The sequence below is a fragment of the Acipenser ruthenus genome, chromosome 16 (genome assembly GCF_902713425.1).
Source record: "Acipenser ruthenus chromosome 16, fAciRut3.2 maternal haplotype, whole genome shotgun sequence".
NCBI classification, from domain to species: domain Eukaryota; kingdom Metazoa; phylum Chordata; class Actinopteri; order Acipenseriformes; family Acipenseridae; genus Acipenser; species Acipenser ruthenus.
This window is the reverse complement of record NC_081204.1, coordinates 30429-57876: the sequence shown is the minus strand read 5'-3', so window position 1 is coordinate 57876 and position 27448 is coordinate 30429. Positions and strand designations below refer to the sequence as shown.

The following is a 27448-nucleotide window of genomic DNA, read 5'->3' as shown; positions in this document are numbered from 1 at the left end:
TAATCTCAATCCCGTTTGAAATGACACTAAGTGCATTTGCATGGTGGCAGATGAGGGATGTCGCTTCACTCGAGGCTTGTGTACTGATGAAGATGTAGTTTCAGTGTTTAATGGTTATCCTCTCACTGTGTGTGTGTGTGTGTGTGTGTCTCTGTGTGTGTGTGTGTGTGTGTGTGTGTGTGTGTGTGTGTGTTTGTGTGTTCTTGTCTCTCGCCTGTCCTGTGAGGATGAAGATGTAGTTTCAGTGTTTAATGCTCATCCCCTCAGTGTGTGTCTGTATGTTCTTGTCTCTTGACAGGTCTGTGAGGATGAGAAGGTCTCCACAGTCTGGAGTCTGGTCTCTGACAGGCTCAACATACCTGTCAATCAACAGGGACTCCTCTACAAAGGCAAGGCGCTGGCAGGTAGGCTGAACAGCACAGCACAGCACAGCTCACCCCTCCTCTCACCCCTCGCCTCACCCCTCCTCTCACTCCTCGCCTCACCCCGGGTCAGTGTGGCACAGCCTGCCTGCTCTTCTGAACAAACACTTCAGCCCTGCCGACGCAATGAGAGTCTGGAGCAGCAACACGAGGTAACCTGAACACAAACACACACACTGCTATACACACACACACACAGACACACACAAACACACACACAGTGAGAGGCTGGAGCAGCTACACAAGGTAAATTGAACACAATAAACACGGCTACACACACAATCCTAGCTGCAGCAGATGTACAATGTTATACAGACACACACAGACACAGCTGTACAGTGACACCGAGACGCACACACAATCACAGCTGCAGCATACACACTCTGAAATGCAGGTGTAGAGCAGCGTGTAGTTGTGACTCTGTGTCTCTCTCCTCCCCCTCTCCTCTCCTCTCCTTACTTTGTTTAAAAGAATAGAAGCACACCCAGTGAGCAAGGCATTGAGCAGCCCCACATCCCGCTTCACAATACCGCTACATATTGACTGACTGTTCGCATTGTGTGTGTTTGGTAAGACAAACCACATTTTCTACTTCTACTTTCTACGATTGGGCAAGTCAGCGGTTGTTTGATAACAGAACATAAAACATTACAGAGCGGGTTGAACTGCATTGCTGCAAATCAAGGCCCTTTAAAATGTGTACCTTCCCAGCTCAGGTATTGCTGAGGTAAAGAGACACTTCCTACAGGAGGACAGGACGTTGTCAAGGAGGGGATGTCGTCACGTGTCCTGAGGGCTTTCTTAAAAACATTGTTTTATTATTTCTAAGCGTACGTTGTTACTGCCTTTTAGCTCTTGAGCATAATAATCTCAATCCCGTTTGAAATGACACTAAGTGCATTTGCATGGTGCAGATGAGGGATGTCGCTTCACTCGAGGCTTGTGTACTGATGAAGATGTAGTTTCAGTGTTTAATGGTTATCCCCTCACTGTGTGTGTGTGTGTGTGTGTGTGTGTGTGTTCTTGTCTCTCGCCTGTCCGGTGAGGATGAAGATGTAGTTTCAGTGTTTAATGCTCATCCCCTCACTGTGTGTTTGTGTGTTCTTGTCTCGACAGGTCTGTGAGGATGAGAAGGTCTCCACAGTCTGGAGTCTGGTCTCTGACAGGCTCAACATACCTGTCAATCAACAGGGACTCCTCTACAAAGGCAAGGCGCTGGCAGGTAGGCTGAACAGCACAGCACAGCACAGCACAGCTCAGCACTCAGTTAAAAAGGATGCATGTTATTCTACATATATCTATTAACAGTAACACCTGCAAACAAAGTGTTTTCAATCTTTTATCATCTTTGAGTTGCATGAAGTGTTTTAACCCTATGCTGCCTACGGGGAATAAACATATCCGGTCATAAACATGATGCCTTTCTGTTTAAACACTTGTAGTTTTGGAACCTTAAATCAGAAATGAAAACCCAATACACCTACAGAAAGGCATTAAGTAGATCTTTCCATTGATGTAATTTATTTTGTTGTGGGGTGATTTTATTTTTATTTTCATATGAGCTACACCTCCCCAAAAATTATCGAAATATGAAAAATAATAAATAATATTTTAAAAAATTGGTCAATTTCAACCTCTTTCCAAGAGTTATATATATATATAAAAAAACTAGAGTATATTGTAGCTGCACAATTTTCCAAGGAATTCAAATCTGAAATCAGAATTGAAATATCTTGCACAGTTGCAGAGCTAGATAAGGTTTTGCAATGCCTAGTATTTTACAAAAATCAACCTCCGAAATGGCAAAGGCAGACCAGGATTAAAACTTGGCAAAAAGTGAGACTGGAAACACCGTTGCCCTGTTTGAGATACAATTATATTTCAGTATAAAAATAAAGAAACAACACACAAGTTATCAAGTAAAATGTTTAATTTTTTTATTTGGAAAAAAAAGTATATTACAAATAAAACTTTGAAATTAAGAATTTTATTTGGGAGGGAGGGAGACAAAAAAAATAAAACGTTCCATATTGTGCTGTATATATTTATTATCAAAACTACCCTGCAGTTGAAGTGCTGGACTGGGGCTCCTCCAGATCACTCTCCTCCTCCTCCTCCTCATCCTCCTGCAGCAGCTCTTCATCAGGGAGGTCCTCCTCCATGGCGTACATGCCCTCGATCTCTTCCTCAGTCAGGGCCCTCCTCCTCTTCAGTGACTGAACCACATGCTGGAGCTGATTGTCTCCATCCATTTTGTGGCTTTCACACACCCACATAAAACATTAAAATAAATACCAATTAATAATAATAATATTAATACTAATATTAATATTCTGCTCCATCCTTTTTCACACACATAAAACAGTAAACAAGTAATAAAATACATGGCTAAATAATAATAGTGACAACAGCTAAATAATGTTTTCTGTTTACACACAGTAAACGAGTAATAAAATACATGGCTAAATAATAACTACAGCTAAATGTCTTTGTTTTTTACATAGGCTACATACACAACGTAAAAATAAAAACTAAACAAGGTGTTTCTCATTCTTTTACACATCGAATAAAAAGTTAAAAAATAATAGATGCATAATTCAATAATAACGACTACAGAGAAATAATGAATCGACTAGAAAAAGTAAAACACAGACGTACACAAACGCCTAACTTTGCATCACATGCGATAGACCTGTTAGTTTTGCCTTCTCTCCTGAGGAAAAACAAGTCTAAAATAAAACCGTATGTGAAACTAACTATAAGAAAGATGTTTAACAAAACAAACAAACAAAACAAAACGTGGTGTTGGTACAGTAGCTCCTCTCGTCTACAGCAGTCATGAAGTTAGCCCTGCCCAGCAAGCAAGCACACACACAAGAGACACAGCGAAAACAAAACAAAAATAAACACTGCAGATGTACTCAGCACAAAAAAACAATATCAAGTTGAAAAAAACAACAACAACAATATGGTTAATTAGCCCAAGTACCTCCCGTTTAGATGATATATAGATTAGCACTCTTGGGATTGTAAAACTGGAGATACAGAGCTTCGACTCTGCTGTGCACTCAGTCACAATGGCGCCAGCAGAGACTCGCCCTTGTAATCAAAATATTATATGTCCCGCCCACCCTAGCCCTAAACCAATGGTATCATGACAAGCCCCGTAGTCATGGCTATGACTCATACTTTAAAAAAACAAAATTGCTGATTGGACGGCAGAGATATGACGTGTTTTGTCATCGTAACAAAAGTTATGAAATTACACCGAGTCAGCAGCTGAGAGTTAATCTACCTGGTCTTGAATCTCTCCTGTTTCTCCCCCTCCCTCTCTCTCTCTCTCTCAGATGAGCACAGACTGTCACACGACTCCATCGCTCCCGATTCCAAGCTGAACTCGTTGTGACGCCCCCAACAGAGAAAGTGTCACCCTCGCAAGAACAGCACTCCCTGTGTCACCCCTCCTCTCAGACCTCACCCCTCACCCTCGCCTCACCCCTCCTGTCACACCTCACCCCTCGCCACACCCCTCCTCTCACACCTCACCCCTCCTCTCACCCATCGCCTCAACCCTCCTGTCACCCCTCGCCCCTCCTCTCACCCCTCGCCTAACCCCTCCTCTCACGCCTCGCCTCACCCCGGGTCAGTGTGGCACAGCCTGCCTGCTCTTCTGAACAAACACTTCAGCCCTGCCGACGCAGTGAGAGTCTGGAGCAGCAACACAAGGTAACCTGAACACAATACACACACACACACACAGACACACACACACACACACACACACACACACACAGTGAGAGTCTGGAGCAGCTACACAAGGTAACCTGAACACAATAAACACTGCTACACACACAATCCTAGCTGCAGCACATGCACAGTGTTATACAGACACACACAGACACAGCTGTACAGTGACACAGACGCACACACAATCACAGCTGCAGCACACACACTCTGAAATGCAGGTGTAGAGCAGCGTGTAGTTGTGACTGTGTCTCTCCCTCTGCCTCTCTCTCAGGATTACGAGCGGAGGCTGCGCTTGTTGAGCCTGGATGATATGGAGCGGCTGGCGACTCGCATGCTTCACCCTGAGGCTGTGGAGTGCATGGAGCTGTCCTTCCTGGACTGAGGAATACTGCTGCTGCCCTCTCCACCTCTCCCTTCTCTTCTCCCCTCTCCCCTCTCTCCTCTCCTCTTTACTCTCTCCTCCCCCTCTCCTCTCCTCTCCTTACTTTGTTTAAAAGAATAGAAGCACACCCAGTGAGCAAGGCATTGAGCAGCCCCACATCCCGCTTCACAATACCGCTACATATTGACTGACTGTTTGCATTGTGTGTGTTTGGTGAGACAAACCACATTTTCTACTTTCTGCTATTTTAAAAGGAGCCCAGTTTGGTGCAGGAGGCTTGTGGGTAACAGAGTGTGTTTTTGCTGGGGACTGCAGCCCTTCCATTACCATTGCTCGTAGAGGGGAGATTGTTTTACTTTCAAGCCTTTTTCTTTAATAAATCCGGACGTTTGGAAATACATACTGTGTGGGCGTTTCCCTTCTTCATGGCTCCATGCAGCATCCTGTCACACAACAAGCCCTGAAAGGGGATCTATACATATTTATTCTCAATCACCAGGCAGTAATCGCAGCTACAATACAGACACACAACGTGTCACTTTTATTGGCTGAAACTTTAAACTACGACTAGAAGCCTCTGAAGCCTTTTCATGGCCCTCCACCTGTCCTTGATCAGAATGCTGTCCTTCCTCTAAGGGGTCGCTTTCCATGCTAATCTTCCGTTTCCTCTGCAGAAAGGACAGGACAGTGTTCACAGAGCTCCCTTCACTTCCGCAAAGCCAAGACATCCAGGCTCTTGTGCTGCTTTGCTCCCCAGCGCCCGAGTGCTTGCTGGCAGTGCTGAGGCACGCTCACCCTGAACAGCAGCGCTAGCTTTGTCTATTGAGGAAGGCTTGGCGCTCCCGTTGGTTCATCAGTAATAATGATTTAGTGGAGACAGTACAGTGCTCGGGGGGGGATGAAAGTTTACATCAGAATAGAAACTTTGCACAAAGTCAACCTGCTGGAAGTGGAATCATTTCTGCTGCGCAGCTTCAGATTCCACAGCTTGACGAGGAACACAATATAAAAAACACATGTTCCTCTGGAAGCCACACAGTTATTATATATATGATTAGTGTTAACACTCATAGCATTGACCTGGTATCCCTGGTATTTACCTCCGAGCCCTGCTGTGTAACAGGGGTGTTTCATAATCCCTCCTCTCTTCAGTGGCATGAAAGACTGCAACTGTGCAGTCAGCGCCAGGATTCTCAACTCCTGCAGTGCGACCTCTGACAAGGGAAGTGAACCTCATATACAAGGTTAGACAACAAGGCAGTCACAAGCAGACAGGTGGTGCAGTGGGCTAGTTCACTAGCATGCTGTGCTGCTTACCTTGGGGGACTGAGTTCAAATCCAGGTGAGTTCCTCCTTTGTTTTCAAAGACTTGGTTAATTTCTTATATAAGACAATGAAAAAGCAGACTACTCCGTGGAAGTAAGATGGACTGGGTTCAAATCCAGGCGAGTTCTTTGCTTGTTTCAAAGAATGTGTTAATTGAGCTCATATATAGTGTGAACCAAAGCTTTCCTGTGGGAGCTGGTGGCGCAGTGGCTATGCTGATGGCCTTCTCTCCCTGAAGACGGTGGTTCGAATCCTGGTCCCGGAGGCGAGTTTCTGAGGTAAGTAATGCTGTTGGTTGTGAGTCATGGTGGTGGTTGTAAATCTGGGTGTTGACTGTAAGTAATGATGCAGGTTGTAACTAACGATGTTGGTTGTGTCTCCACAGACGGAGGAGGGCCGTGTGCCCTGAAGAGGAGCCGGAAGAGGATGAAGAGGGGGCTTGGGCCCCCGGCTGCGGGGGGAGTGGAAGACAGGGGTGTTGGTACCATGGGGGAAGGAAAAGCAGGAGGTGTGAACATGGGGGAGCAGGCAGGGATGTTACCTTGCCTTTTGCCCTGCAATGGGCCCGATCAGCTGAGCTCTAGAGATGATTATAGGACATAAGATATCTTTAACGCTCCCTGTCAGGGCAAAAGGAATATCCCTGCCTGCCTGCTCCCCCATGTTTACACCACCTCCTTCTTTTCCTCCTCTCTGGTACCAACACCCCCATCTTCCACTCCCCCCACGGCCGGGGGCCCCAGCCCCCTCTTCATCCTCTTCCGGCTCCTCTTCAGGGCACACGGCCCTCCTCCGTCTGTGGAGACACAACCAACATCGTTAGTTACAACCTGCATCATTACTTACAGTCAACACCCAGATTTACAACCACCACCATGACTCACAACCAACAGCATTACTTACCTCAGGAACTCGCCTCTGGGACCAGGATTCGAACCACCGTCTTCAGGGAGAGAAGGCCATCAGCATAGCCACTGCACCACCAGCTCCCACAGGAAAGCTTTGGTTCACACTATATATGAGCTCAATTAACACATTCTTTGAAACAAGCAAAGAACTTGCCTGGATTTGAACCCAGTCCATCTTACTTCCACGGAGTAGTCTGCTTTTTCATTGTCTTATATAAGAAATTAACCAAGTCATTGAAAACAAACAAGGAACTCACCGGGATTTGATCCCAGTCCCACAATGTGGGCAGCACAGCATGCTAGTGAACTAGCCCACTGCACCACCTGTCTGCTCGTGACAACCCAGCTTTGCACAGAAGCCCTTATATCATCCTCTTTATATTATTTGTATGCTTAGAGCACTGACCCCTTGTCCTATTACGTAAACACAAGTCTATCAAAATAGGTAAAGTGTTTGAAAATGAAAAGGAAACACCTGCTCTGGGTTTGAACCCGCTACCCAGGGAATCACGGGTCTCTGCTCTACCAACAGAGCTATCCAGCCGACTGGTGCTGATGTTGTTTGAAACACATTATTACATTGTGTGGTGAGGACCTGGGGGCGAAGAGGTGATTCTTAGCTTTGTTTAATTTGTGATGAACTGGATTCAAAACCAAACCTTATAAACAGGTAAGTTTAACAATATTTTTGAAATCAATAAATTAACACTTGTGCTTTACATGTGTCTTGAACCAACAACCTTGGAAGTCAGAATCCAGTGCTCTACCACCTGTGCTAGCCAGAGAGCTACTCTCTCCTGCTGCCAAATGACCTCCAGTACATTAACTAATGATTTGTACAAAATGTATATCACTCCATTGGAAATATCCAATAAAAGAGTCACTTCTATCATGTCTTTGACAGATGCAAACTACAAGGTGCTGTGAAAACAGAAGATTTCAATCTGTATCCTGGATATGATCCCAGTCTCTCAAGGGAAAGAGCATTTAAGCACAGGGACTGACCCCACTGCACCACCTAGCAGCTGTCCCTGAAGTTAGATTTACATTGCCTACAAGGTAAAATAACCAACTTGAAAAAAAAAAAACAAGAAAAACATGCACGTTGCACGGGGTTTGAACCACCAACCCTGGGAATCAGGGCCCTGTGCTCTCCCAACTGAGCCATCCTACCAGCTGTACTGCTGCAGTCATTTGTGACTTGAACTGGACTAATGATCTGTACAACATGGAGGTGATTACTGCCTTGAAAATATCCAATAAAAGAGTCACTTCTGTTGTATCTGACAGATTCAAACAAACAGACGCCGTGGAGAAACAAAACAAGCACACAACACAAGACTTCAAACACAACGCTGGTGTTTACTTATCAATTCTTTTTTAAAGTCTCTTAATCAGAGAACACCAGTCATGCTGTGCCATTGAATTGTGGGTCTGGTTTTAAACTCAGTTCACTTGTCCTGTGAACTGGCTTTGAACCCAGACCTCCAAGGTGAAAGGCAGGCAAAGCTAGTGAACTAGCCCACTCCACCACCTGGCTGCTTGTGACAAACCAGCACTCTAACCTGGTATATGAGATTCACTTCCCTTGTCAGAGACTGCACACACATGCAGAGTTGCATGCCACTGAAGAGAGGAGGGATTATCAAACCCAACCCTATTATACGGCAGCTCTATAAGGTAAATGAAACAATATTTCTGAAAATGAGGGGAAAAAAAACATAACTTGTGTTTCATGTGGGACTTGAAACAGTTGTTAAGAGAATCTGAAGCCGATACGCTATCAACTACACCAATCAGAAAGCTCTCAAAGCACCTCAGATGCTCCCCAGTATTTGAATTCTTCATGAGTGCAGCTGAGGGGTTGCAAGGATGCTGAAATAGACCAGCAGCTCAGACCCCCTACTGAGTTTACCTTTAACATTACTTTGTTTTTTGACAAAAAAAAAATAGAACATTGAAACGCACTAGGATGTAAACAATGGACTAATAAACCAATAACTCGAACATTTAATAATACAAAATAATAAAATCAGTGTGAAATGAATGAAAAACGACTTAGGCATACTTGCAGCACAGCCAAGGGGCAGACTCAGCACTTTGTATTCTAACACCTCATCTGAATTGTAGCATTTTATCATGTTTCTCACATGTAAAAATGTTGCATTTAATTCATTGAATTTTTTTTATGAGGATGTTAGTGTAAGCTGGGTTGGTGTCCTTGCCCTCCCCTCTCCCCTCTCCCCTCTCCCCTCTCCCCTCTCCTCTCTCCCCTCTCCCCTCTCCTCTACACTCTCATCTCCCCTCTCCTCTTGCCCCTCGCTGTGTGTTTCTGAAGCTGTTTCTTTGCTCTCGATATTAACCCCGTCCTGACTGTCTCATGCAGGTGCAGCACGGGCTGACAGATGAGGTTCAGCAGCTGGAAGGCACCATGACTGCTCTGAAGCAGAAACGTGCCCAATCACAGTGAGTCTCTCCCCCCAGCACCCTCTTCCCCTCCTCCCCCTCCCTCTCCTCCCCTCGCTGTGTGTTTCTGAAGAAGAAACATGCCCAATCACAGTGAGTCAGTCTTTGTCAGTCTGCAGTGAGGCTGGTTCAGTGTTGCTCTGGGATTAATGTCCATTTCCTCTCCAGGGACGTCCTGCATGCTCTGTCCCAGCAGCTGACTCGTATCGAGGAGGACATCGCCTGCAAGACCAGCTCCCTGTCCCTGGAGAGACGTAGCCTGGACACACGGAGCAAACTGATCGTCCCACCAGAGAAACAAGTCCCTGAAACTGACACCTTCAACCGCACCCTGAGCCCTGTCAAGAGCCGCCAGCTGGAGCTCGCTTGACAGCTCCGCCTCCCCATGAAATAAAGAAAGAGATCAATAAATATTTGTTCTGTAAAATCATGCTTGTTCAGCACTGGGACTCTGTAATGAATGCACTAAAGTACATTTGTTAGAGTTTTAAATATTATGAATCTGTGTCATACACTGTGATCACGTTAAGTGTTAATAGAGGCTGACATCACACACAATCCATCTGTCTTATAAATGACATCACACACAATCTGTCTGCCTTATAAATGACATCACATACAATCCGTCTTATAAATGACATCACACACAATCCGTCTGTTTTATAAATGACATCACACACAATCCGTCAATCATACGTTGTTATTGCCTTTTAGCTCTTGAGCATAATAATCTCAATCCCGTTTGAAATGACACTAAGTGCATTTGCATGGTGCAGATGAGGGATGTCGCTTCACTCGAGGCTTGCGTACTGATGAAGATGTAGTTTCAGTGTTTAATGCTCATCCCCTCACTGTGTGTGTTCTTGTCTCTCGCCTGTCCTGTGAGGATGAAGATGTAGTTTCAGTGTTTAATGCTCATCCCCTCAGTGTGTGTCTGTGTGTTCTTGTCTCTTGACAGGTCTGTGAGGTGTTAATACAATTCCATTATTGATTGAATCTGCTTTTCAAATGCTTGGTGTTTCAAACCAGCTTTAAAATAACCTTCAACAATCATTTAAAACATGAGGCTCTTTCACAAATCACTGTGAGGGCAATGAGGAAGTGAATACGAAACTACCATGAAACTCCTCCACTAAATAAACACATTACAAAACAGAAACAAATAGACGTGCGCATTGAAAACAGAAGGACGCATTGTAGGCATTTCAAAATGAAATATACTGAGCCTCTCCGGGACCCGTCAGGACACAGCGGCGAGCGCTTAACCGCAACATTACTGGACAAGCCCGGCGGCTGACCGCCCCCAGCGGCGTCCCGAGGAGCTCGCAGGATTTCCAGCGCTTCACCTGGTCTCTAGTTTCCAGCGTCCTCGCTGACCCACACAAACCCAACGACTCGTTCTCTTCATCTGACGTGAAAGCGCACAACGGGTCTCTTTATAGACCTGGCAGCGGTGACGTCATAAGAACACCACCCACCTCCCCTCATGTGATAGGCTGCTTCTGTTCTGCTTTTCAGCCAATCGGCCATGCAGGGCGTCTTTCCCCCGAGTTAACATCGTGACTGTGAAATTGTGTGTGCCTTTGTGTGTTCATGTTACTCTGTGTTCATGTTAGTCCCTCGTCTCTGTAAGCGCTCAGTCCCGTCCCCATTGTCTAAAACAAGCAACGGTACATCGCATCTCCTCTTCAGTCACTGCGTGTAAACTGGAGCACGTGAAGCGTCCTGTCTCCAACGCCATAGAGTTCACACAAACTGTCTGCAAATTAAAAAAAAAAACTGTTATATTAAAACAACCCTCTGTGAAGCACTGACACGAACGATTCTTTGTGTTAAACTTAATGCAATTCCATCAGCTACACTCGTTCATCTGCAATTCAAATGTTTGCTGACTTCAAAACAATACACGCGTCCAAATTCAGATTTCAAAATACATTTTAAAAAAGGTTTTTGAGTGGGTGCGGAGCCAAAGCGCAGGCAAGCAGGCAGTGAGGCACACTGCCCCCTCCCGTGGACACACACCGCTACTACAGCCAGAGGGGAATGTGACGCTGGGAGTCCTAGCAACACTGCAGCCGGATTTAATGACGTGTATTATTATTATTATTATTATTATTATGATGATGATGATGATGATGATGATGATGTTTGTAGGAATCACGATTTCTGTGATTTATGACTCATGCTGTGTAGGGCGTCTCGTATTTTTATCAGAGCGATGTCATTTTTCACAGTTTTGGTCGCTCAGCTTTCACGGGCAGTTTCCCTTCCCAAGCTCCAGAGGTTCACAGTGAAAACTGCGAACGCTATCTTCACAAACAGCGACAGACGGGCCAATCGGGGCGGGGACGTCACAAACGCGCTCGAGTCATGCGGAGCCGCCGCCACGGAGGCGCTCGGCTCCCTCCAGTGGACACGCAGCGGTACTGCAGTCGGGAGTCGCTGGAAGATTATTTGATGAATTCCTTACCGATGCGGCTATCTCGTGGAGAGAAAGTGGAACGGTTACGTCATGTCCTAAACAATCTGATTGGATAAAAGACAAGTCACAAATTAAGTGACTTCTGATTGGCGAACGCATTTAGCGAATCAAAAGTTAGAAATGCGTTACCTAATTTGTATAGACCCTATGGCTGTCCAAGGTGCGCACCTGTTTAAAAATATACATTTATTATTAATAAAACATTTTTTTAGTACACGTGTCCACGTCAGTATTTTAATCATATTATATTTTCATGCTTTTAGTGAAGAATTGTTTTACTATCAGTCATATTTTAAAACGGGCAGTTTCGAAATAACCAAAGTAAACAACGATTCTAAACCGGAACGTGCCTGAAGGAATCAACTGTAGTTCTCTTTTATAGCGGTTTAAAATGTATCTGAAAGTATATACGGGTGTTTGCAATAATTTAATCACAGACGTAGATGCGTGTGTATTTCAGTATGCTAACGTGACGTTTTTCAGCAGGTTTCATTTGATTTTATGAAGCAGAATTAGTTAACACTCAAATCAACCCCTCGACAGCAGTTCTACTAAATGTCCACACGAGGGCAGCATTGGATAGGAAATGAAAGCTAAAGCCTCGTCTGTCTCCCTGAAGTTCGCTACCAATTGTAAAGAGCAGAGGACAGCTCAGCCGGAGGCGTGTGTCTGTGTGAAACGACTTTATTTCATGTGATAAGTTTGTGGAAGAAGGACGCCATGTGAGGAGGCGTTTGCTCTTGTTTTACACAGACTACGAGGGACAGCGCTCGTTAAACCAGGTGAGTGCATGTCGTTTACTTTGTTTATTATTCAGTGCAGCGGTTGTTTTTGAATCCCGCATTTTTAATAACAAATGGCCGTCCGGACCCGCTTGTGACTGTTTGCTGAGTGGCTTTTAATAATGTGTTTGTCTTTGTGAGCTCTGATCAGCAGGGTGCGGTTTCCCCGGCTATATTGACTGGGGGTCATCTTTATTGTTTATAATCGTACGTTGTTATTGCCTTTTAGCTCTTGAGCATAATAATCTCAATCCCGTTTGAAATGACACTAAGTGCATTTGCATGGTGGCAGATGAGGGATGTCGCTTCACTCGAGGCTTGTGTACTGATGAAGATGTAGTTTCAGTGTTTAATGGTTATCCTCTCACTGTGTGTGTGTGTGTGTGTGTGTCTCTGTGTGTGTGTGTGTGTGTGTGTGTGTGTGTGTGTGTGTGTTTGTGTGTTCTTGTCTCTCGCCTGTCCTGTGAGGATGAAGATGTAGTTTCAGTGTTTAATGCTCATCCCCTCAGTGTGTGTCTGTATGTTCTTGTCTCTTGACAGGTCTGTGAGGATGAGAAGGTCTCCACAGTCTGGAGTCTGGTCTCTGACAGGCTCAACATACCTGTCAATCAACAGGGACTCCTCTACAAAGGCAAGGCGCTGGCAGGTAGGCTGAACAGCACAGCACAGCACAGCTCACCCCTCCTCTCACCCCTCGCCTCACCCCTCCTCTCACTCCTCGCCTCACCCCGGGTCAGTGTGGCACAGCCTGCCTGCTCTTCTGAACAAACACTTCAGCCCTGCCGACGCAATGAGAGTCTGGAGCAGCAACACGAGGTAACCTGAACACAAACACACACACTGCTATACACACACACACACAGACACACACAAACACACACACAGTGAGAGGCTGGAGCAGCTACACAAGGTAAATTGAACACAATAAACACGGCTACACACACAATCCTAGCTGCAGCAGATGTACAATGTTATACAGACACACACAGACACAGCTGTACAGTGACACCGAGACGCACACACAATCACAGCTGCAGCATACACACTCTGAAATGCAGGTGTAGAGCAGCGTGTAGTTGTGACTCTGTGTCTCTCTCCTCCCCCTCTCCTCTCCTCTCCTTACTTTGTTTAAAAGAATAGAAGCACACCCAGTGAGCAAGGCATTGAGCAGCCCCACATCCCGCTTCACAATACCGCTACATATTGACTGACTGTTCGCATTGTGTGTGTTTGGTAAGACAAACCACATTTTCTACTTCTACTTTCTACGATTGGGCAAGTCAGCGGTTGTTTGATAACAGAACATAAAACATTACAGAGCGGGTTGAACTGCATTGCTGCAAATCAAGGCCCTTTAAAATGTGTACCTTCCCAGCTCAGGTATTGCTGAGGTAAAGAGACACTTCCTACAGGAGGACAGGACGTTGTCAAGGAGGGGATGTCGTCACGTGTCCTGAGGGCTTTCTTAAAAACATTGTTTTATTATTTCTAAGCGTACGTTGTTACTGCCTTTTAGCTCTTGAGCATAATAATCTCAATCCCGTTTGAAATGACACTAAGTGCATTTGCATGGTGCAGATGAGGGATGTCGCTTCACTCGAGGCTTGTGTACTGATGAAGATGTAGTTTCAGTGTTTAATGGTTATCCCCTCACTGTGTGTGTGTGTGTGTGTGTGTGTGTGTGTTCTTGTCTCTCGCCTGTCCGGTGAGGATGAAGATGTAGTTTCAGTGTTTAATGCTCATCCCCTCACTGTGTGTTTGTGTGTTCTTGTCTCGACAGGTCTGTGAGGATGAGAAGGTCTCCACAGTCTGGAGTCTGGTCTCTGACAGGCTCAACATACCTGTCAATCAACAGGGACTCCTCTACAAAGGCAAGGCGCTGGCAGGTAGGCTGAACAGCACAGCACAGCTCAGCACTCAGTTAAAAAGGATGCATGTTATTCTACATATATCTATTAACAGTAACACCTGCAAACAAAGTGTTTTCAATCTTTTATCATCTTTGAGTTGCATGAAGTGTTTTAACCCTATGCTGCCTACGGGGAATAAACATATCCGGTCATAAACATGATGCCTTTCTGTTTAAACACTTGTAGTTTTGGAACCTTAAATCAGAAATGAAAACCCAATACACCTACAGAAAGGCATTAAGTAGATCTTTCCATTGATGTAATTTATTTTGTTGTGGGGTGATTTTATTTTTATTTTCATATGAGCTACACCTCCCCAAAAATTATCGAAATATGAAAAATAATAAATAATATTTTAAAAAATTGGTCAATTTCAACCTCTTTCCAAGAGTTATATATATATATAAAAAACTAGAGTATATTGTAGCTGCACAATTTTCCAAGGAATTCAAATCTGAAATCAGAATTGAAATATCTTGCACAGTTGCAGAGCTAGATAAGGTTTTGCAATGCCTAGTATTTTACAAAAATCAACCTCCGAAATGGCAAAGGCAGACCAGGATTAAAACTTGGCAAAAAGTGAGACTGGAAACACTGTTGCCCTGTTTGAGATACAATTATATTTCAGTATAAAAATAAAGAAACAACACACAAGTTATCAAGTAAAATGTTTAATTTTTTTATTTGGAAAAAAAAGTATATTACAAATAAAACTTTGAAATTAAGAATTTTATTTGGGAGGGAGGGAGACAAAAAAAATAAAACGTTCCATATTGTGCTGTATATATTTATTATCAAAACTACCCTGCAGTTGAAGTGCTGGACTGGGGCTCCTCCAGATCACTCTCCTCCTCCTCCTCCTCATCCTCCTGCAGCAGCTCTTCATCAGGGAGGTCCTCCTCCATGGCGTACATGCCCTCGATCTCTTCCTCAGTCAGGGCCCTCCTCCTCTTCAGTGACTGAACCACATGCTGGAGCTGATTGTCTCCATCCATTTTGTGGCTTTCACACACCCACATAAAACATTAAAATAAATACCAATTAATAATAATAATATTAATACTAATATTAATATTCTGCTCCATCCTTTTTCACACACATAAAACAGTAAACAAGTAATAAAATACATGGCTAAATAATAATAGTGACAACAGCTAAATAATGTTTTCTGTTTACACACAGTAAACGAGTAATAAAATACATGGCTAAATAATAACTACAGCTAAATGTCTTTGTTTTTTACATAGGCTACATACACAACGTAAAAATAAAAACTAAACAAGGTGTTTCTCATTCTTTTACACATCGAATAAAAAGTTAAAAAATAATAGATGCATAATTCAATAATAACGACTACAGAGAAATAATGAATCGACTAGAAAAAGTAAAACACAGACGTACACAAACGCCTAACTTTGCATCACATGCGATAGACCTGTTAGTTTTGCCTTCTCTCCTGAGGAAAAACAAGTCTAAAATAAAACCGTATGTGAAACTAACTATAAGAAAGATGTTTAAAAAAACAAACAAACAAAACAAAACGTGGTGTTGGTACAGTAGCTCCTCTCGTCTACAGCAGTCATGAAGTTAGCCCTGCCCAGCAAGCAAGCACACACACAAGAGACACAGCGAAAACAAAACAAAAATAAACACTGCAGATGTACTCAGCACAAAAAAACAATATCAAGTTGAAAAAAACAACAACAACAATATGGTTAATTAGCCCAAGTACCTCCCGTTTAGATGATATATAGATTAGCACTCTTGGGATTGTAAAACTGGAGATACAGAGCTTCGACTCTGCTGTGCACTCAGTCACAATGGCGCCAGCAGAGACTCGCCCTTGTAATCAAAATATTATATGTCCCGCCCACCCTAGCCCTAAACCAATGGTATCATGACAAGCCCCGTAGTCATGGCTATGACTCATACTTTAAAAAAACAAAATTGCTGATTGGACGGCAGAGATATGACGTGTTTTGTCATCGTAACAAAAGTTATGAAATTACACCGAGTCAGCAGCTGAGAGTTAATCTACCTGGTCTTGAATCTCTCCTGTTTCTCCCCCTCCCTCTCTCTCTCTCTCTCAGATGAGCACAGACTGTCACACGACTCCATCGCTCCCGATTCCAAGCTGAACTCGTTGTGACGCCCCCAACAGAGGAAGTGTCACCCTCGCAAGAACAGCACTCCCTGTGTCACCCCTCCTCTCAGACCTCACCCCTCACCCTCGCCTCACCCCTCCTGTCACACCTCACCCCTCGCCACACCCCTCCTCTCACACCTCACCCCTCCTCTCACCCATCGCCTCAACCCTCCTGTCACCCCTCGCCCCTCCTCTCACCCCTCGCCTAACCCCTCCTCTCACGCCTCGCCTCACCCCGGGTCAGTGTGGCACAGCCTGCCTGCTCTTCTGAACAAACACTTCAGCCCTGCCGACGCAGTGAGAGTCTGGAGCAGCAACACAAGGTAACCTGAACACAATACACACACACACACACAGACACACACACACACACACACACACACACACAGTGAGAGTCTGGAGCAGCTACACAAGGTAACCTGAACACAATAAACACTGCTACACACACAATCCTAGCTGCAGCACATGCACAGTGTTATACAGACACACACAGACACAGCTGTACAGTGACACAGACGCACACACAATCACAGCTGCAGCACACACACTCTGAAATGCAGGTGTAGAGCAGCGTGTAGTTGTGACTGTGTCTCTCCCTCTGCCTCTCTCTCAGGATTACGAGCGGAGGCTGCGCTTGTTGAGCCTGGATGATATGGAGCGGCTGGCGACTCGCATGCTTCACCCTGAGGCTGTGGAGTGCATGGAGCTGTCCTTCCTGGACTGAGGAATACTGCTGCTGCCCTCTCCACCTCTCCCTTCTCTTCTCCCCTCTCCCCTCTCTCCTCTCCTCTTTACTCTCTCCTCCCCCTCTCCTCTCCTCTCCTTACTTTGTTTAAAAGAATAGAAGCACACCCAGTGAGCAAGGCATTGAGCAGCCCCACATCCCGCTTCACAATACCGCTACATATTGACTGACTGTTTGCATTGTGTGTGTTTGGTGAGACAAACCACATTTTCTACTTTCTGCTATTTTAAAAGGAGCCCAGTTTGGTGCAGGAGGCTTGTGGGTAACAGAGTGTGTTTTTGCTGGGGACTGCAGCCCTTCCATTACCATTGCTCGTAGAGGGGAGATTGTTTTACTTTCAAGCCTTTTTCTTTAATAAATCCGGACGTTTGGAAATACATACTGTGTGGGCGTTTCCCTTCTTCATGGCTCCATGCAGCATCCTGTCACACAACAAGTCCTGAAAGAGGATCTATACATATTTATTCTCAATCACCAGGCAGTAATCGCAGCTACAATACAGACACACAACGTGTCACTTTTATTGGCTGAAACTTTAAACTACGACTAGAAGCCTCTGAAGCCTTTTCATGGCCCTCCACCTGTCCTTGATCAGAATGCTGTCCTTCCTCTAAGGGGTCGCTTTCCATGCTAATCTTCCGTTTCCTCTGCAGAAAGGACAGGACAGTGTTCACAGAGCTCCCTTCACTTCCGCAAAGCCAAGACATCCAGGCTCTTGTGCTGCTTTGCTCCCCAGCGCCCGAGTGCTTGCTGGCAGTGCTGAGGCACGCTCACCCTGAACAGCAGCGCTAGCTTTGTCTATTGAGGAAGGCTTGGCGCTCCCGTTGGTTCATCAGTAATAATGATTTAGTGGAGACAGTACAGTGCTCGGGGGGGGATGAAAGTTTACATCAGAATAGAAACTTTGCACAAAGTCAACCTGCTGGAAGTGGAATCATTTCTGCTGCGCAGCTTCAGATTCCACAGCTTGACGAGGAACACAATATAAAAAACACATGTTCCTCTGGAAGCCACACAGTTATTATATATATGATTAGTGTTAACACTCATAGCATTGACCTGGTATCCCTGGTATTTACCTCCGAGCCCTGCTGTGTAACAGGGGTGTTTCATAATCCCTCCTCTCTTCAGTGGCATGAAAGACTGCAACTGTGCAGTCAGCGCCAGGATTCTCAACTCCTGCAGTGCGACCTCTGACAAGGGAAGTGAACCTCATATACAAGGTTAGACAACAAGGCAGTCACAAGCAGACAGGTGGTGCAGTGGGCTAGTTCACTAGCATGCTGTGCTGCTTACCTTGGGGGACTGAGTTCAAATCCAGGTGAGTTCCTCCTTTGTTTTCAAAGACTTGGTTAATTTCTTATATAAGACAATGAAAAAGCAGACTACTCCGTGGAAGTAAGATGGACTGGGTTCAAATCCAGGCGAGTTCTTTGCTTGTTTCAAAGAATGTGTTAATTGAGCTCATATATAGTGTGAACCAAAGCTTTCCTGTGGGAGCTGGTGGCGCAGTGGCTATGCTGATGGCCTTCTCTCCCTGAAGACGGTGGTTCGAATCCTGGTCCCGGAGGCGAGTTTCTGAGGTAAGTAATGCTGTTGGTTGTGAGTCATGGTGGTGGTTGTAAATCTGGGTGTTGACTGTAAGTAATGATGCAGGTTGTAACTAACGATGTTGGTTGTGTCTCCACAGACGGAGGAGGGCCGTGTGCCCTGAAGAGGAGCCGGAAGAGGATGAAGAGGGGGCTTGGGCCCCCGGCTGCGGGGGGAGTGGAAGACAGGGGTGTTGGTACCATGGGGGAAGGAAAAGCAGGAGGTGTGAACATGGGGGAGCAGGCAGGGATGTTACCTTGCCTTTTGCCCTGCAATGGGCCCGATCAGCTGAGCTCTAGAGATGATTATAGGACATAAGATATCTTTAACGCTCCCTGTCAGGGCAAAAGGAATATCCCTGCCTGCCTGCTCCCCCATGTTTACACCACCTCCTTCTTTTCCTCCTCTCTGGTACCAACACCCCCATCTTCCACTCCCCCCACGGCCGGGGGCCCCAGCCCCCTCTTCATCCTCTTCCGGCTCCTCTTCAGGGCACACGGCCCTCCTCCGTCTGTGGAGACACAACCAACATCGTTAGTTACAACCTGCATCATTACTTACAGTCAACACCCAGATTTACAACCACCACCATGACTCACAACCAACAGCATTACTTACCTCAGGAACTCGCCTCTGGGACCAGGATTCGAACCACCGTCTTCAGGGAGAGAAGGCCATCAGCATAGCCACTGCACCACCAGCTCCCACAGGAAAGCTTTGGTTCACACTATATATGAGCTCAATTAACACATTCTTTGAAACAAGCAAAGAACTTGCCTGGATTTGAACCCAGTCCATCTTACTTCCACGGAGTAGTCTGCTTTTTCATTGTCTTATATAAGAAATTAACCAAGTCATTGAAAACAAACAAGGAACTCACCGGGATTTGATCCCAGTCCCACAATGTGGGCAGCACAGCATGCTAGTGAACTAGCCCACTGCACCACCTGTCTGCTCGTGACAACCCAGCTTTGCACAGAAGCCCTTATATCATCCTCTTTATATTATTTGTATGCTTAGAGCACTGACCCCTTGTCCTATTACGTAAACACAAGTCTATCAAAATAGGTAAAGTGTTTGAAAATGAAAAGGAAACACCTGCTCTGGGTTTGAACCCGCTACCCAGGGAATCACGGGTCTCTGCTCTACCAACAGAGCTATCCAGCCGACTGGTGCTGATGTTGTTTGAAACACATTATTACATTGTGTGGTGAGGACCTGGGGGCGAAGAGGTGATTCTTAGCTTTGTTTAATTTGTGATGAACTGGATTCAAAACCAAACCTTATAAACAGGTAAGTTTAACAATATTTTTGAAATCAATAAATTAACACTTGTGCTTTACATGTGTCTTGAACCAACAACCTTGGAAGTCAGAATCCAGTGCTCTACCACCTGTGCTAGCCAGAGAGCTACTCTCTCCTGCTGCCAAATGACCTCCAGTACATTAACTAATGATTTGTACAAAATGTATATCACTCCATTGGAAATATCCAATAAAAGAGTCACTTCTATCATGTCTTTGACAGATGCAAACTACAAGGTGCTGTGAAAACAGAAGATTTCAATCTGTATCCTGGATATGATCCCAGTCTCTCAAGGGAAAGAGCATTTAAACACAGGGACTGACCCCACTGCACCACCTAGCAGCTGTCCCTGAAGTTAGATTTACATTGCCTACAAGGTAAAATAACCAACTTGAAAAAAAAAACAAGAAAAACATGCACGTTGCACGGGGTTTGAACCACCAACCCTGGGAATCAGGGCCCTGTGCTCTCCCAACTGAGCCATCCTACCAGCTGTACTGCTGCAGTCATTTGTGACTTGAACTGGACTAATGATCTGTACAACATGGAGGTGATTACTGCCTTGAAAATATCCAATAAAAGAGTCACTTCTGTTGTATCTGACAGATTCAAACAAACAGACGCCGTGGAGAAACAAAACAAGCACACAACACAAGACTTCAAACACAACGCTGGGGTTTATTTATCAATTCTTTTTTAAGTCTCTTAATCAGAGAACACCAGTCATGCTGTGCCATTGAATTGTGGGTCTGGTTTTAAACTCAGTTCACTTGTCCTGTGAACTGGCTTTGAACCCAGACCTCCAAGGTGAAAGGCAGGCAAAGCTAGTGAACTAGCCCACTCCACCACCTGGCTGCTTGTGACAAACCAGCACTCTAACCTGGTATATGAGATTCACTTCCCTTGTCAGAGACTGCACACGCATGCTGAGTTGCATGCCACTGAAGAGAGGAGGGATTATCAAACCCAACCCTATTATATGGCAGCTCTATAAGGTAAATGAAACAATATTTCTGAAAATGAGGGGAAAAAAACATAACGTGTGTTTCATGTGGGACTTGAAACAGCTGTTAAGAGAATCTGAAGCCGATACGCTACCAACTACACCAATCAGAAAGCTCTCAAAGCACCTCAGATGCTCCCCAGTATTTGAATTCTTCATGAGTGCAGCTGAGGGGTTGCAAGGATGCTGAAATAGACCAGCAGCACAGACCCCCTGCTGAGTTTACCTTTAACATTACATCAAAGATTCTGGAACAATAAATGTAAAAAATAAGGCATTTAACATCACATTGCATTTTTCTGCCAAGGTTTGAACCCTGTCCACCAATAATCACATTGATGCAAACCTAGCCAACCAGACTCCTGTGCTATCTATCGGCTTAAGGTGGGATCGTGTGTGACATTGTCTATAAGGTTCACTCTTTAAAAATGAAAGTACAGCACAGTGAACAGTGCACCAAGTGTAACCCACACAAGAGAAGCATGCAATTCCTCGTTATTCCACTGGTCGGCGTGTTTTTTAACTTTTTTTTTAAATGTAAATGTTTTTCATGAAAATATCACTTTGTTTTTTGACAAAAAAAAAATACAACATTGAAACGCACTAGGATGTAAACAGTGGACTAATAAACCAATAACTCGAACATTTAATAATACAAAATAATAAAATCAGTGTGAAATGAATGAAAAACGACTTAGGCATACTTGCAGCAGTAGGAGGTTATGGATTCTGAAATCTCATGACCTCCTACTGATGAATGTATGCTCAAGACTCCACCCAGCGACGGAAAGAGGTAATGCACGTCCAAAACCATACTGAGCCAGACAGAGTGCTGAGAATCACACAAAAACCAGACGCGCTCAAAGGCCCAGGCGGGGTGCCTGAATCCAAACCATACCGAGCGAGCCAGCCAGAGAGCTGCCGAACACCACACTGAGCTGCACAGCACGGCTTCAATTCATATACCGAGCGAGCCAGCCAGAGAGCTGCCGAACACCACGCTGAGCTGCACAGCACGCTTCAATTCATATACCCAGAGAGCCAGCCAGAGAGCTGCCGAACACCACGCTGAGCTGCACAGCACGCTTCAATTCATATACCCAGAGAGCCAGCCAGAGAGCTGCCGAACACCACGCTGAGCTGCACAGCACGGCTTCAATTCATATACCGAGCGAGCCAGCCAGAGAGCTGCTGAACACCACGCTGAGCTGCACAGCACGGCTTCAATCCATTCTGTGTACAATAAATACATTGGGGCTCATTTCCTGCATTTGAGGACACCAGATCAGACAACTGGACCACCTTGCCCGCTTTCGTGGCACTTGCTTTATCAATAAGGAGAACATTTTTGAAGAGAAAAAGAGGAATATACACATGCAATCAACACCTGGTGGGTTTGAATCCAGAATTTTAGGAAACAGAATCCCACACTCTACAGGTGAGCTATCCAGCCTGCTTATGAAGGGGCCTGGTCAAAGCATTATTACATGTTGTGATGTAGACCTGGGGAGCCATAAACAGCTTGAGAGAGACTTGTGACAAAATGGATTTAAAACCAAGCTCACAAAAGGTCAAAATGAATTTATATGAAGAAGAATATACATGCGGGACTTGAACCCGCTACCGTGGGAATCACAGTCCCCTGCTTTACTGACAGAGCTATCCAGCTGACTGGTTCTCCTACTGCGTGAAACACATTATTATATTGTGTGGTGTGGACCTGGAGCTAATTTGATTCACAGCTTCGTTTCATTTGTGACTTGAAATGGATTCCAACCCATCTCACTTCCACGGAGTAGTCTGCTTTTTCATTGCCTTATATAAGAAATTAACCAAGTCTTTGAAAACAAAGGAGAAATGCACCTGGATTTGAACCCAGTCCCCCACAGCAACCAACACAGCATACCAGTGAACTAGCCCACTGCACCACCTGTCTGCTTGTGACAAGCTGGCATTGCAGAGAAGCCCTTATATCACCCTCATTATATTATTATTCGTATGAAACGATGTCCTGTTATGTAAACCCAAGTCTATCAAAATGGGCAAAGTGTTTGAAATGAAAATGAAACACATACCCTTAGCAAGGGTTTCATCCCGCTACCATGGGAATCACAGTCCCCTGCTCTACCAACAGAGCTATCCAGCTGACTGGCTCTCCTGCTGCGTGAAACACATTATTACATTGTGTGGTGTGGACCTGGGGGCTAAGGGGATTCTCAGCTTCGTTTCATTTGTGACTTAAACTGGATTCAAAGCCAAACCTTATGAACCTGATAAAAAGGTAAATTTAACAATATTTTTTAAATCGACAGATTAACCAACAACCCTGGAAATCAGAGTCCAGTGCTCTACTAATTGAGGCAGCCAGACAACTGCTCTCTCCTGTTGTCAAATGACCTCCAGTACATTAACTAATGATTTGTACAAAATGCAGATCATTGGAAATATCCAATAAAAGAGTCACTTCTATCGTGTCTTTAACAGATTCAAACTCCAAGGTGCTGTGAAAACAGACGATTTCAATCTGCAGCCTGGATTTGATCCAAGTCTCTCAAGGTAAACAGCATTTAAGCACAGGGACCAACCCCACTGCGACACCTAGCAGCTGTCCTTGATGTTAGTTTTACATTGCCTACAAGGCAAATTAACCAACTTGAAAAAAAAACAAACCAGAAAAACAGGCATTGTGAATGGGGTTTGGACCACCAACCCTGGGAATCAGGGCCCTGTGCTCTCCCAACTGAGCCATCCTACCAGCTGTACTGCTGCAGTCATTTGTGACTTGAACTGGACTAATGATCTGTACAACATGGAGGTGATTACTGCCTTGAAAATATCCAATAAAAGAGTCACTTCTGTTGTATCTGACAGATTCAAACAAACAGACGCCGTGGAGAAACAAAACAAGCACACAACACAAGACTTCAAACACAACGCTGGGGTTTATTTATCAATTCTTTTTTAAGTCTCTTAATCAGAGAACACCAGTCATGCTGTGCCATTGAATTGTGGGTCTGGTTTTAAACTCAGTTCACTTGTCCTGTGAACTGGCTTTGAACCCAGACCTCCAAGGTGAAAGGCAGGCAAAGCTAGTGAACTAGCCCACTCCACCACCTGGCTGCTTGTGACAAACCAGCACTCTAACCTGGTATATGAGATTCACTTCCCTTGTCAGAGACTGCACACGCATGCTGAGTTGCATGCCACTGAAGAGAGGAGGGATTATCAAACCCAACCCTATTATACGGCAGCTCTATAAGGTAAATGAAACAATATTTCTGAAAATGAGGGGAAAAAAACATAACGTGTGTTTCATGTGGGACTTGAAACAGCTGTTAAGAGAATCTGAAGCCGATACGCTACCAACTACACCAATCAGAAAGCTCTCAAAGCACCTCAGATGCTCCCCAGTATTTGAATTCTTCATGAGTGCAGCTGAGGGGTTGCAAGGATGCTGAAATAGACCAGCAGCACAGACCCCCTGCTGAGTTTACCTTTAACATTACATCAAAGATTCTGGAACAATAAATGTAAAAAACAAGGCATTTAACATCACATTGCATTTTTCTGCCAAGGTTTGAACCCTGTCCACCAATAATCACATTGATGCAAACCTAGCCAACCAGACTCCTGTGCTATCTATCGGCTTAAGGTGGGATCGTGTGTGACATTGTCTATAAGGTTCACTCTTTAAAAATGAAAGTACAGCACAGTGAACAGTGCACCAAGTGTAACCCACACAAGAGAAGCATGCAATTCCTCGTTATTCCACTGGTCGGCGTGTTTTTTAACTTTTTTTTTAAATGTAAATGTTTTTCATGAAAATATCACTTTGTTTTTTGACAAAAAAAAAATACAACATTGAAACGCACTAGGATGTAAACAGTGGACTAATAAACCAATAACTCGAACATTTAATAATACAAAATAATAAAATCAGTGTGAAATGAATGAAAAACGACTTAGGCATACTTGCAGCAGTAGGAGGTTATGGATTATGAAATCTCATGACCTCCTATTGATGAATGTATGCTCAAGACTCCACCCAGCGACGGAAAGAGTTAATGCACGTCCAAAACCATACTGAGCCAGCCAGAGTGCTGAGAATCACACAAAAACCAGACGCGCTCAAAGGCCCAGGCGGGGTGCCTGAATCCAAACCATACCGAGCGAGCCAGCCAGAGAGCTGCCGAACACCACGCTGAGCTGCACAGCACGGCTTCAATTCATATACCGAGCGAGCCAGCCAGAGAGCTGCCGAACACCACGCTGAGCTGCACAGCACGCTTCAATTCATATACCCAGAGAGCCAGCCAGAGAGCTGCCGAACACCACGCTGAGCTGCACAGCACGGCTTCAATTCATATACCGAGCGAGCCAGCCAGAGAGCTGCCGAACACCACGCTGAGCTGCACAGCACGGCTTCAATCCATTCTGTGTACAATAAATACATTGGGGCTCATTTCCTGCATTTGAGGACACCAGATCAAACAACTGGACCACCTTGCCCGCTTTCGTGGCACTTGCTTTATCAATAAGGAGAACATTGTTGAAGAGAAAAAGAGGAATATACACATGCAATCAACACCTGGTGGGTTTGAACCCAGAATTCTAGGAAACAGAATCCCACACTCTACAGGTGAGCTAACCAGCCTGCTTATGAAGGGGCCTGGTCAAAGCATTATTACATGTTGTGATGTAGACCTGGGGAGCCATAAACAGCTTGAGAGAGACTTGTGACAAAATGGATTTAAAACCAAGCTCACAAAAGGTCAAAATGAATTTATATGAAGAAGAATATACATGCGGGACTTGAACCCGCTACCGTGGGAATCACAGTCCCCTGCTTTACTGACAGAGCTATCCAGCTGACTGGTTCTCCTACTGCGTGAAACACATTATTATATTGTGTGGTGTGGACCTGGAGCTAATTTGATTCACAGCTTCGTTTCATTTGTGACTTGAAATGGATTCCAACCCATCTCACTTCCACGGAGTAGTCTGCTTTTTCATTGCCTTATATAAGAAATTAACCAAGTCTTTGAAAACAAAGGAGAAATGCACCTGGATTTGAACCCAGTCCCCCACAGCAACCAACACAGCATACCAGTGAACTAGCCCACTGCACCACCTGTCTGCTTGTGACAAGCCGGCATTGCAGAGAAGCCCTTATATCACCCTCATTATATTATTATTCGTATGAAACGATGTCCTGTTATGTAAACCCAAGTCTATCAAAATGGGCAAAGTGTTTGAAATGAAAATGAAACACATACCCTTAGCAAGGGTTTCATCCCGCTACCATGGGAATCACAGTCCCCTGCTCTACCAACAGAGCTATCCAGCTGACTGGCTCTCCTGCTGCTCTACCAACAGAGCTATCCAGCTGACTGGCTCTCCTGCTGCTCTACCAACAGAGCTATCCAGCTGACTGGCTCTCCTGCTGCGTGAAACACATTATTACATTGTGTGGTGTGGACCTGGGGGCTAAGGGGATTCTCAGCTTCGTTTCATTTGTGACTTAAACTGGATTCAAAGCCAAACCTTATAAACCTGATAAAAAGGTAAATTTAACAATATTTTTTAAATCGACAGATTAACCAACAACCCTGGAAATCAGAGTCCAGTGCTCTACCAATTGAGGCAGCCAGACAACTGCTCTCTCCTGCTGTCAAATGACCTCCAGTACATTAACTAATGATTTGTACAAAATGCAGATCATTGGAAATATCCAATAAAAGAGTCACTTCTATCGTGTCTTTAACAGATTCAAACTCCAAGGTGCTGTGAAAACAGACGATTTCAATCTGCAGCCTGGATTTGATCCCAGTCTCTCAAGGTAAACAGCATTTAAGCACAGGGACCAACCCCACTGCGACACCTAGCAGCTGTCCTTGATGTTAGTTTTACATTGCCTACAAGGCAAATTAACCAACTTGAAAAAAAAACAAACCAGAAAAACAGGCATTGTGAATGGGGTTTGGACCACCAACCCTGGGAATCAGGGCCCTGTGCTCTCCCAACTGAGCCATCCTACCAGCTGTACTGCTGCAGTCATTTGTGACTTGAACTGGACTAATGATCTGTACAACATGGAGGTGATTACTGCCTTGAAAATAGCTAAAATAAAAGAGTCACTTCTATTGTATCTTTGACAGAGTCAAACAAATACGGGCAGTAGTGTGGAGTAGTGGTTAGGGCGCTGGACTCTTGACCGGAAGGTTGTGGGTTCAA

At 44.8% G+C, this 27448-nt stretch overlaps 1 protein-coding gene and 1 long non-coding RNA gene across 3 annotated transcripts; both read left to right on the top strand.

Moving 5' to 3' along the window:
- Positions 1-207: 207 nt before the first annotated feature.
- Positions 208-9930, top strand: LOC117413791 (tektin-2-like). 2 transcript variants are annotated; one of them, XM_058988203.1, is made up of 4 exons: positions 208-574; positions 1539-1644; positions 9172-9251; positions 9420-9930. In XM_058988203.1, the coding sequence occupies exons 1-4, from the start codon at positions 549-551 to the stop codon at positions 9619-9621; spliced, it is 414 nt and encodes a 137-aa protein (XP_058844186.1). In that variant the 5' UTR covers positions 208-548; the 3' UTR covers positions 9622-9930. The 2 variants fall into 2 exon arrangements, 1 of the variants encoding a protein (XP_058844186.1); XR_009307435.1 differs by lacking the exons at positions 208-574; positions 9172-9251; positions 9420-9930 and adding exons at positions 3770-4148; positions 4441-4951 and having other exon boundaries at positions 1534-1644.
- A 3029-nt stretch (positions 9931-12959) lies between these two features.
- LOC131697670 (uncharacterized) lies at positions 12960-17695 on the top strand. Its single transcript, XR_009307438.1, has 4 exons — positions 12960-13331; positions 14296-14401; positions 16516-16894; positions 17185-17695. It is a non-coding gene; the product is annotated as an uncharacterized LOC131697670 (long non-coding RNA).
- The last annotated feature ends 9753 nt before the right edge of the window (positions 17696-27448 follow it).

Excerpts from the sequence above, each read along its gene's own strand:
- LOC117413791 (XM_058988203.1), top strand. The coding sequence starts at position 549 with ATGAGAGTCTGGAGCAGCAACACGAG. Across the intron at positions 1,645-9,171 it reads CAAAGGCAAGGCGCTGGCAG|GTGCAGCACGGGCTGACAGA; the intron begins GTAGGCTGAACA and ends TGTCTCATGCAG. Across the intron at positions 9,252-9,419 it reads CAGAAACGTGCCCAATCACA|GGACGTCCTGCATGCTCTGT; the intron begins GTGAGTCTCTCC and ends TTTCCTCTCCAG.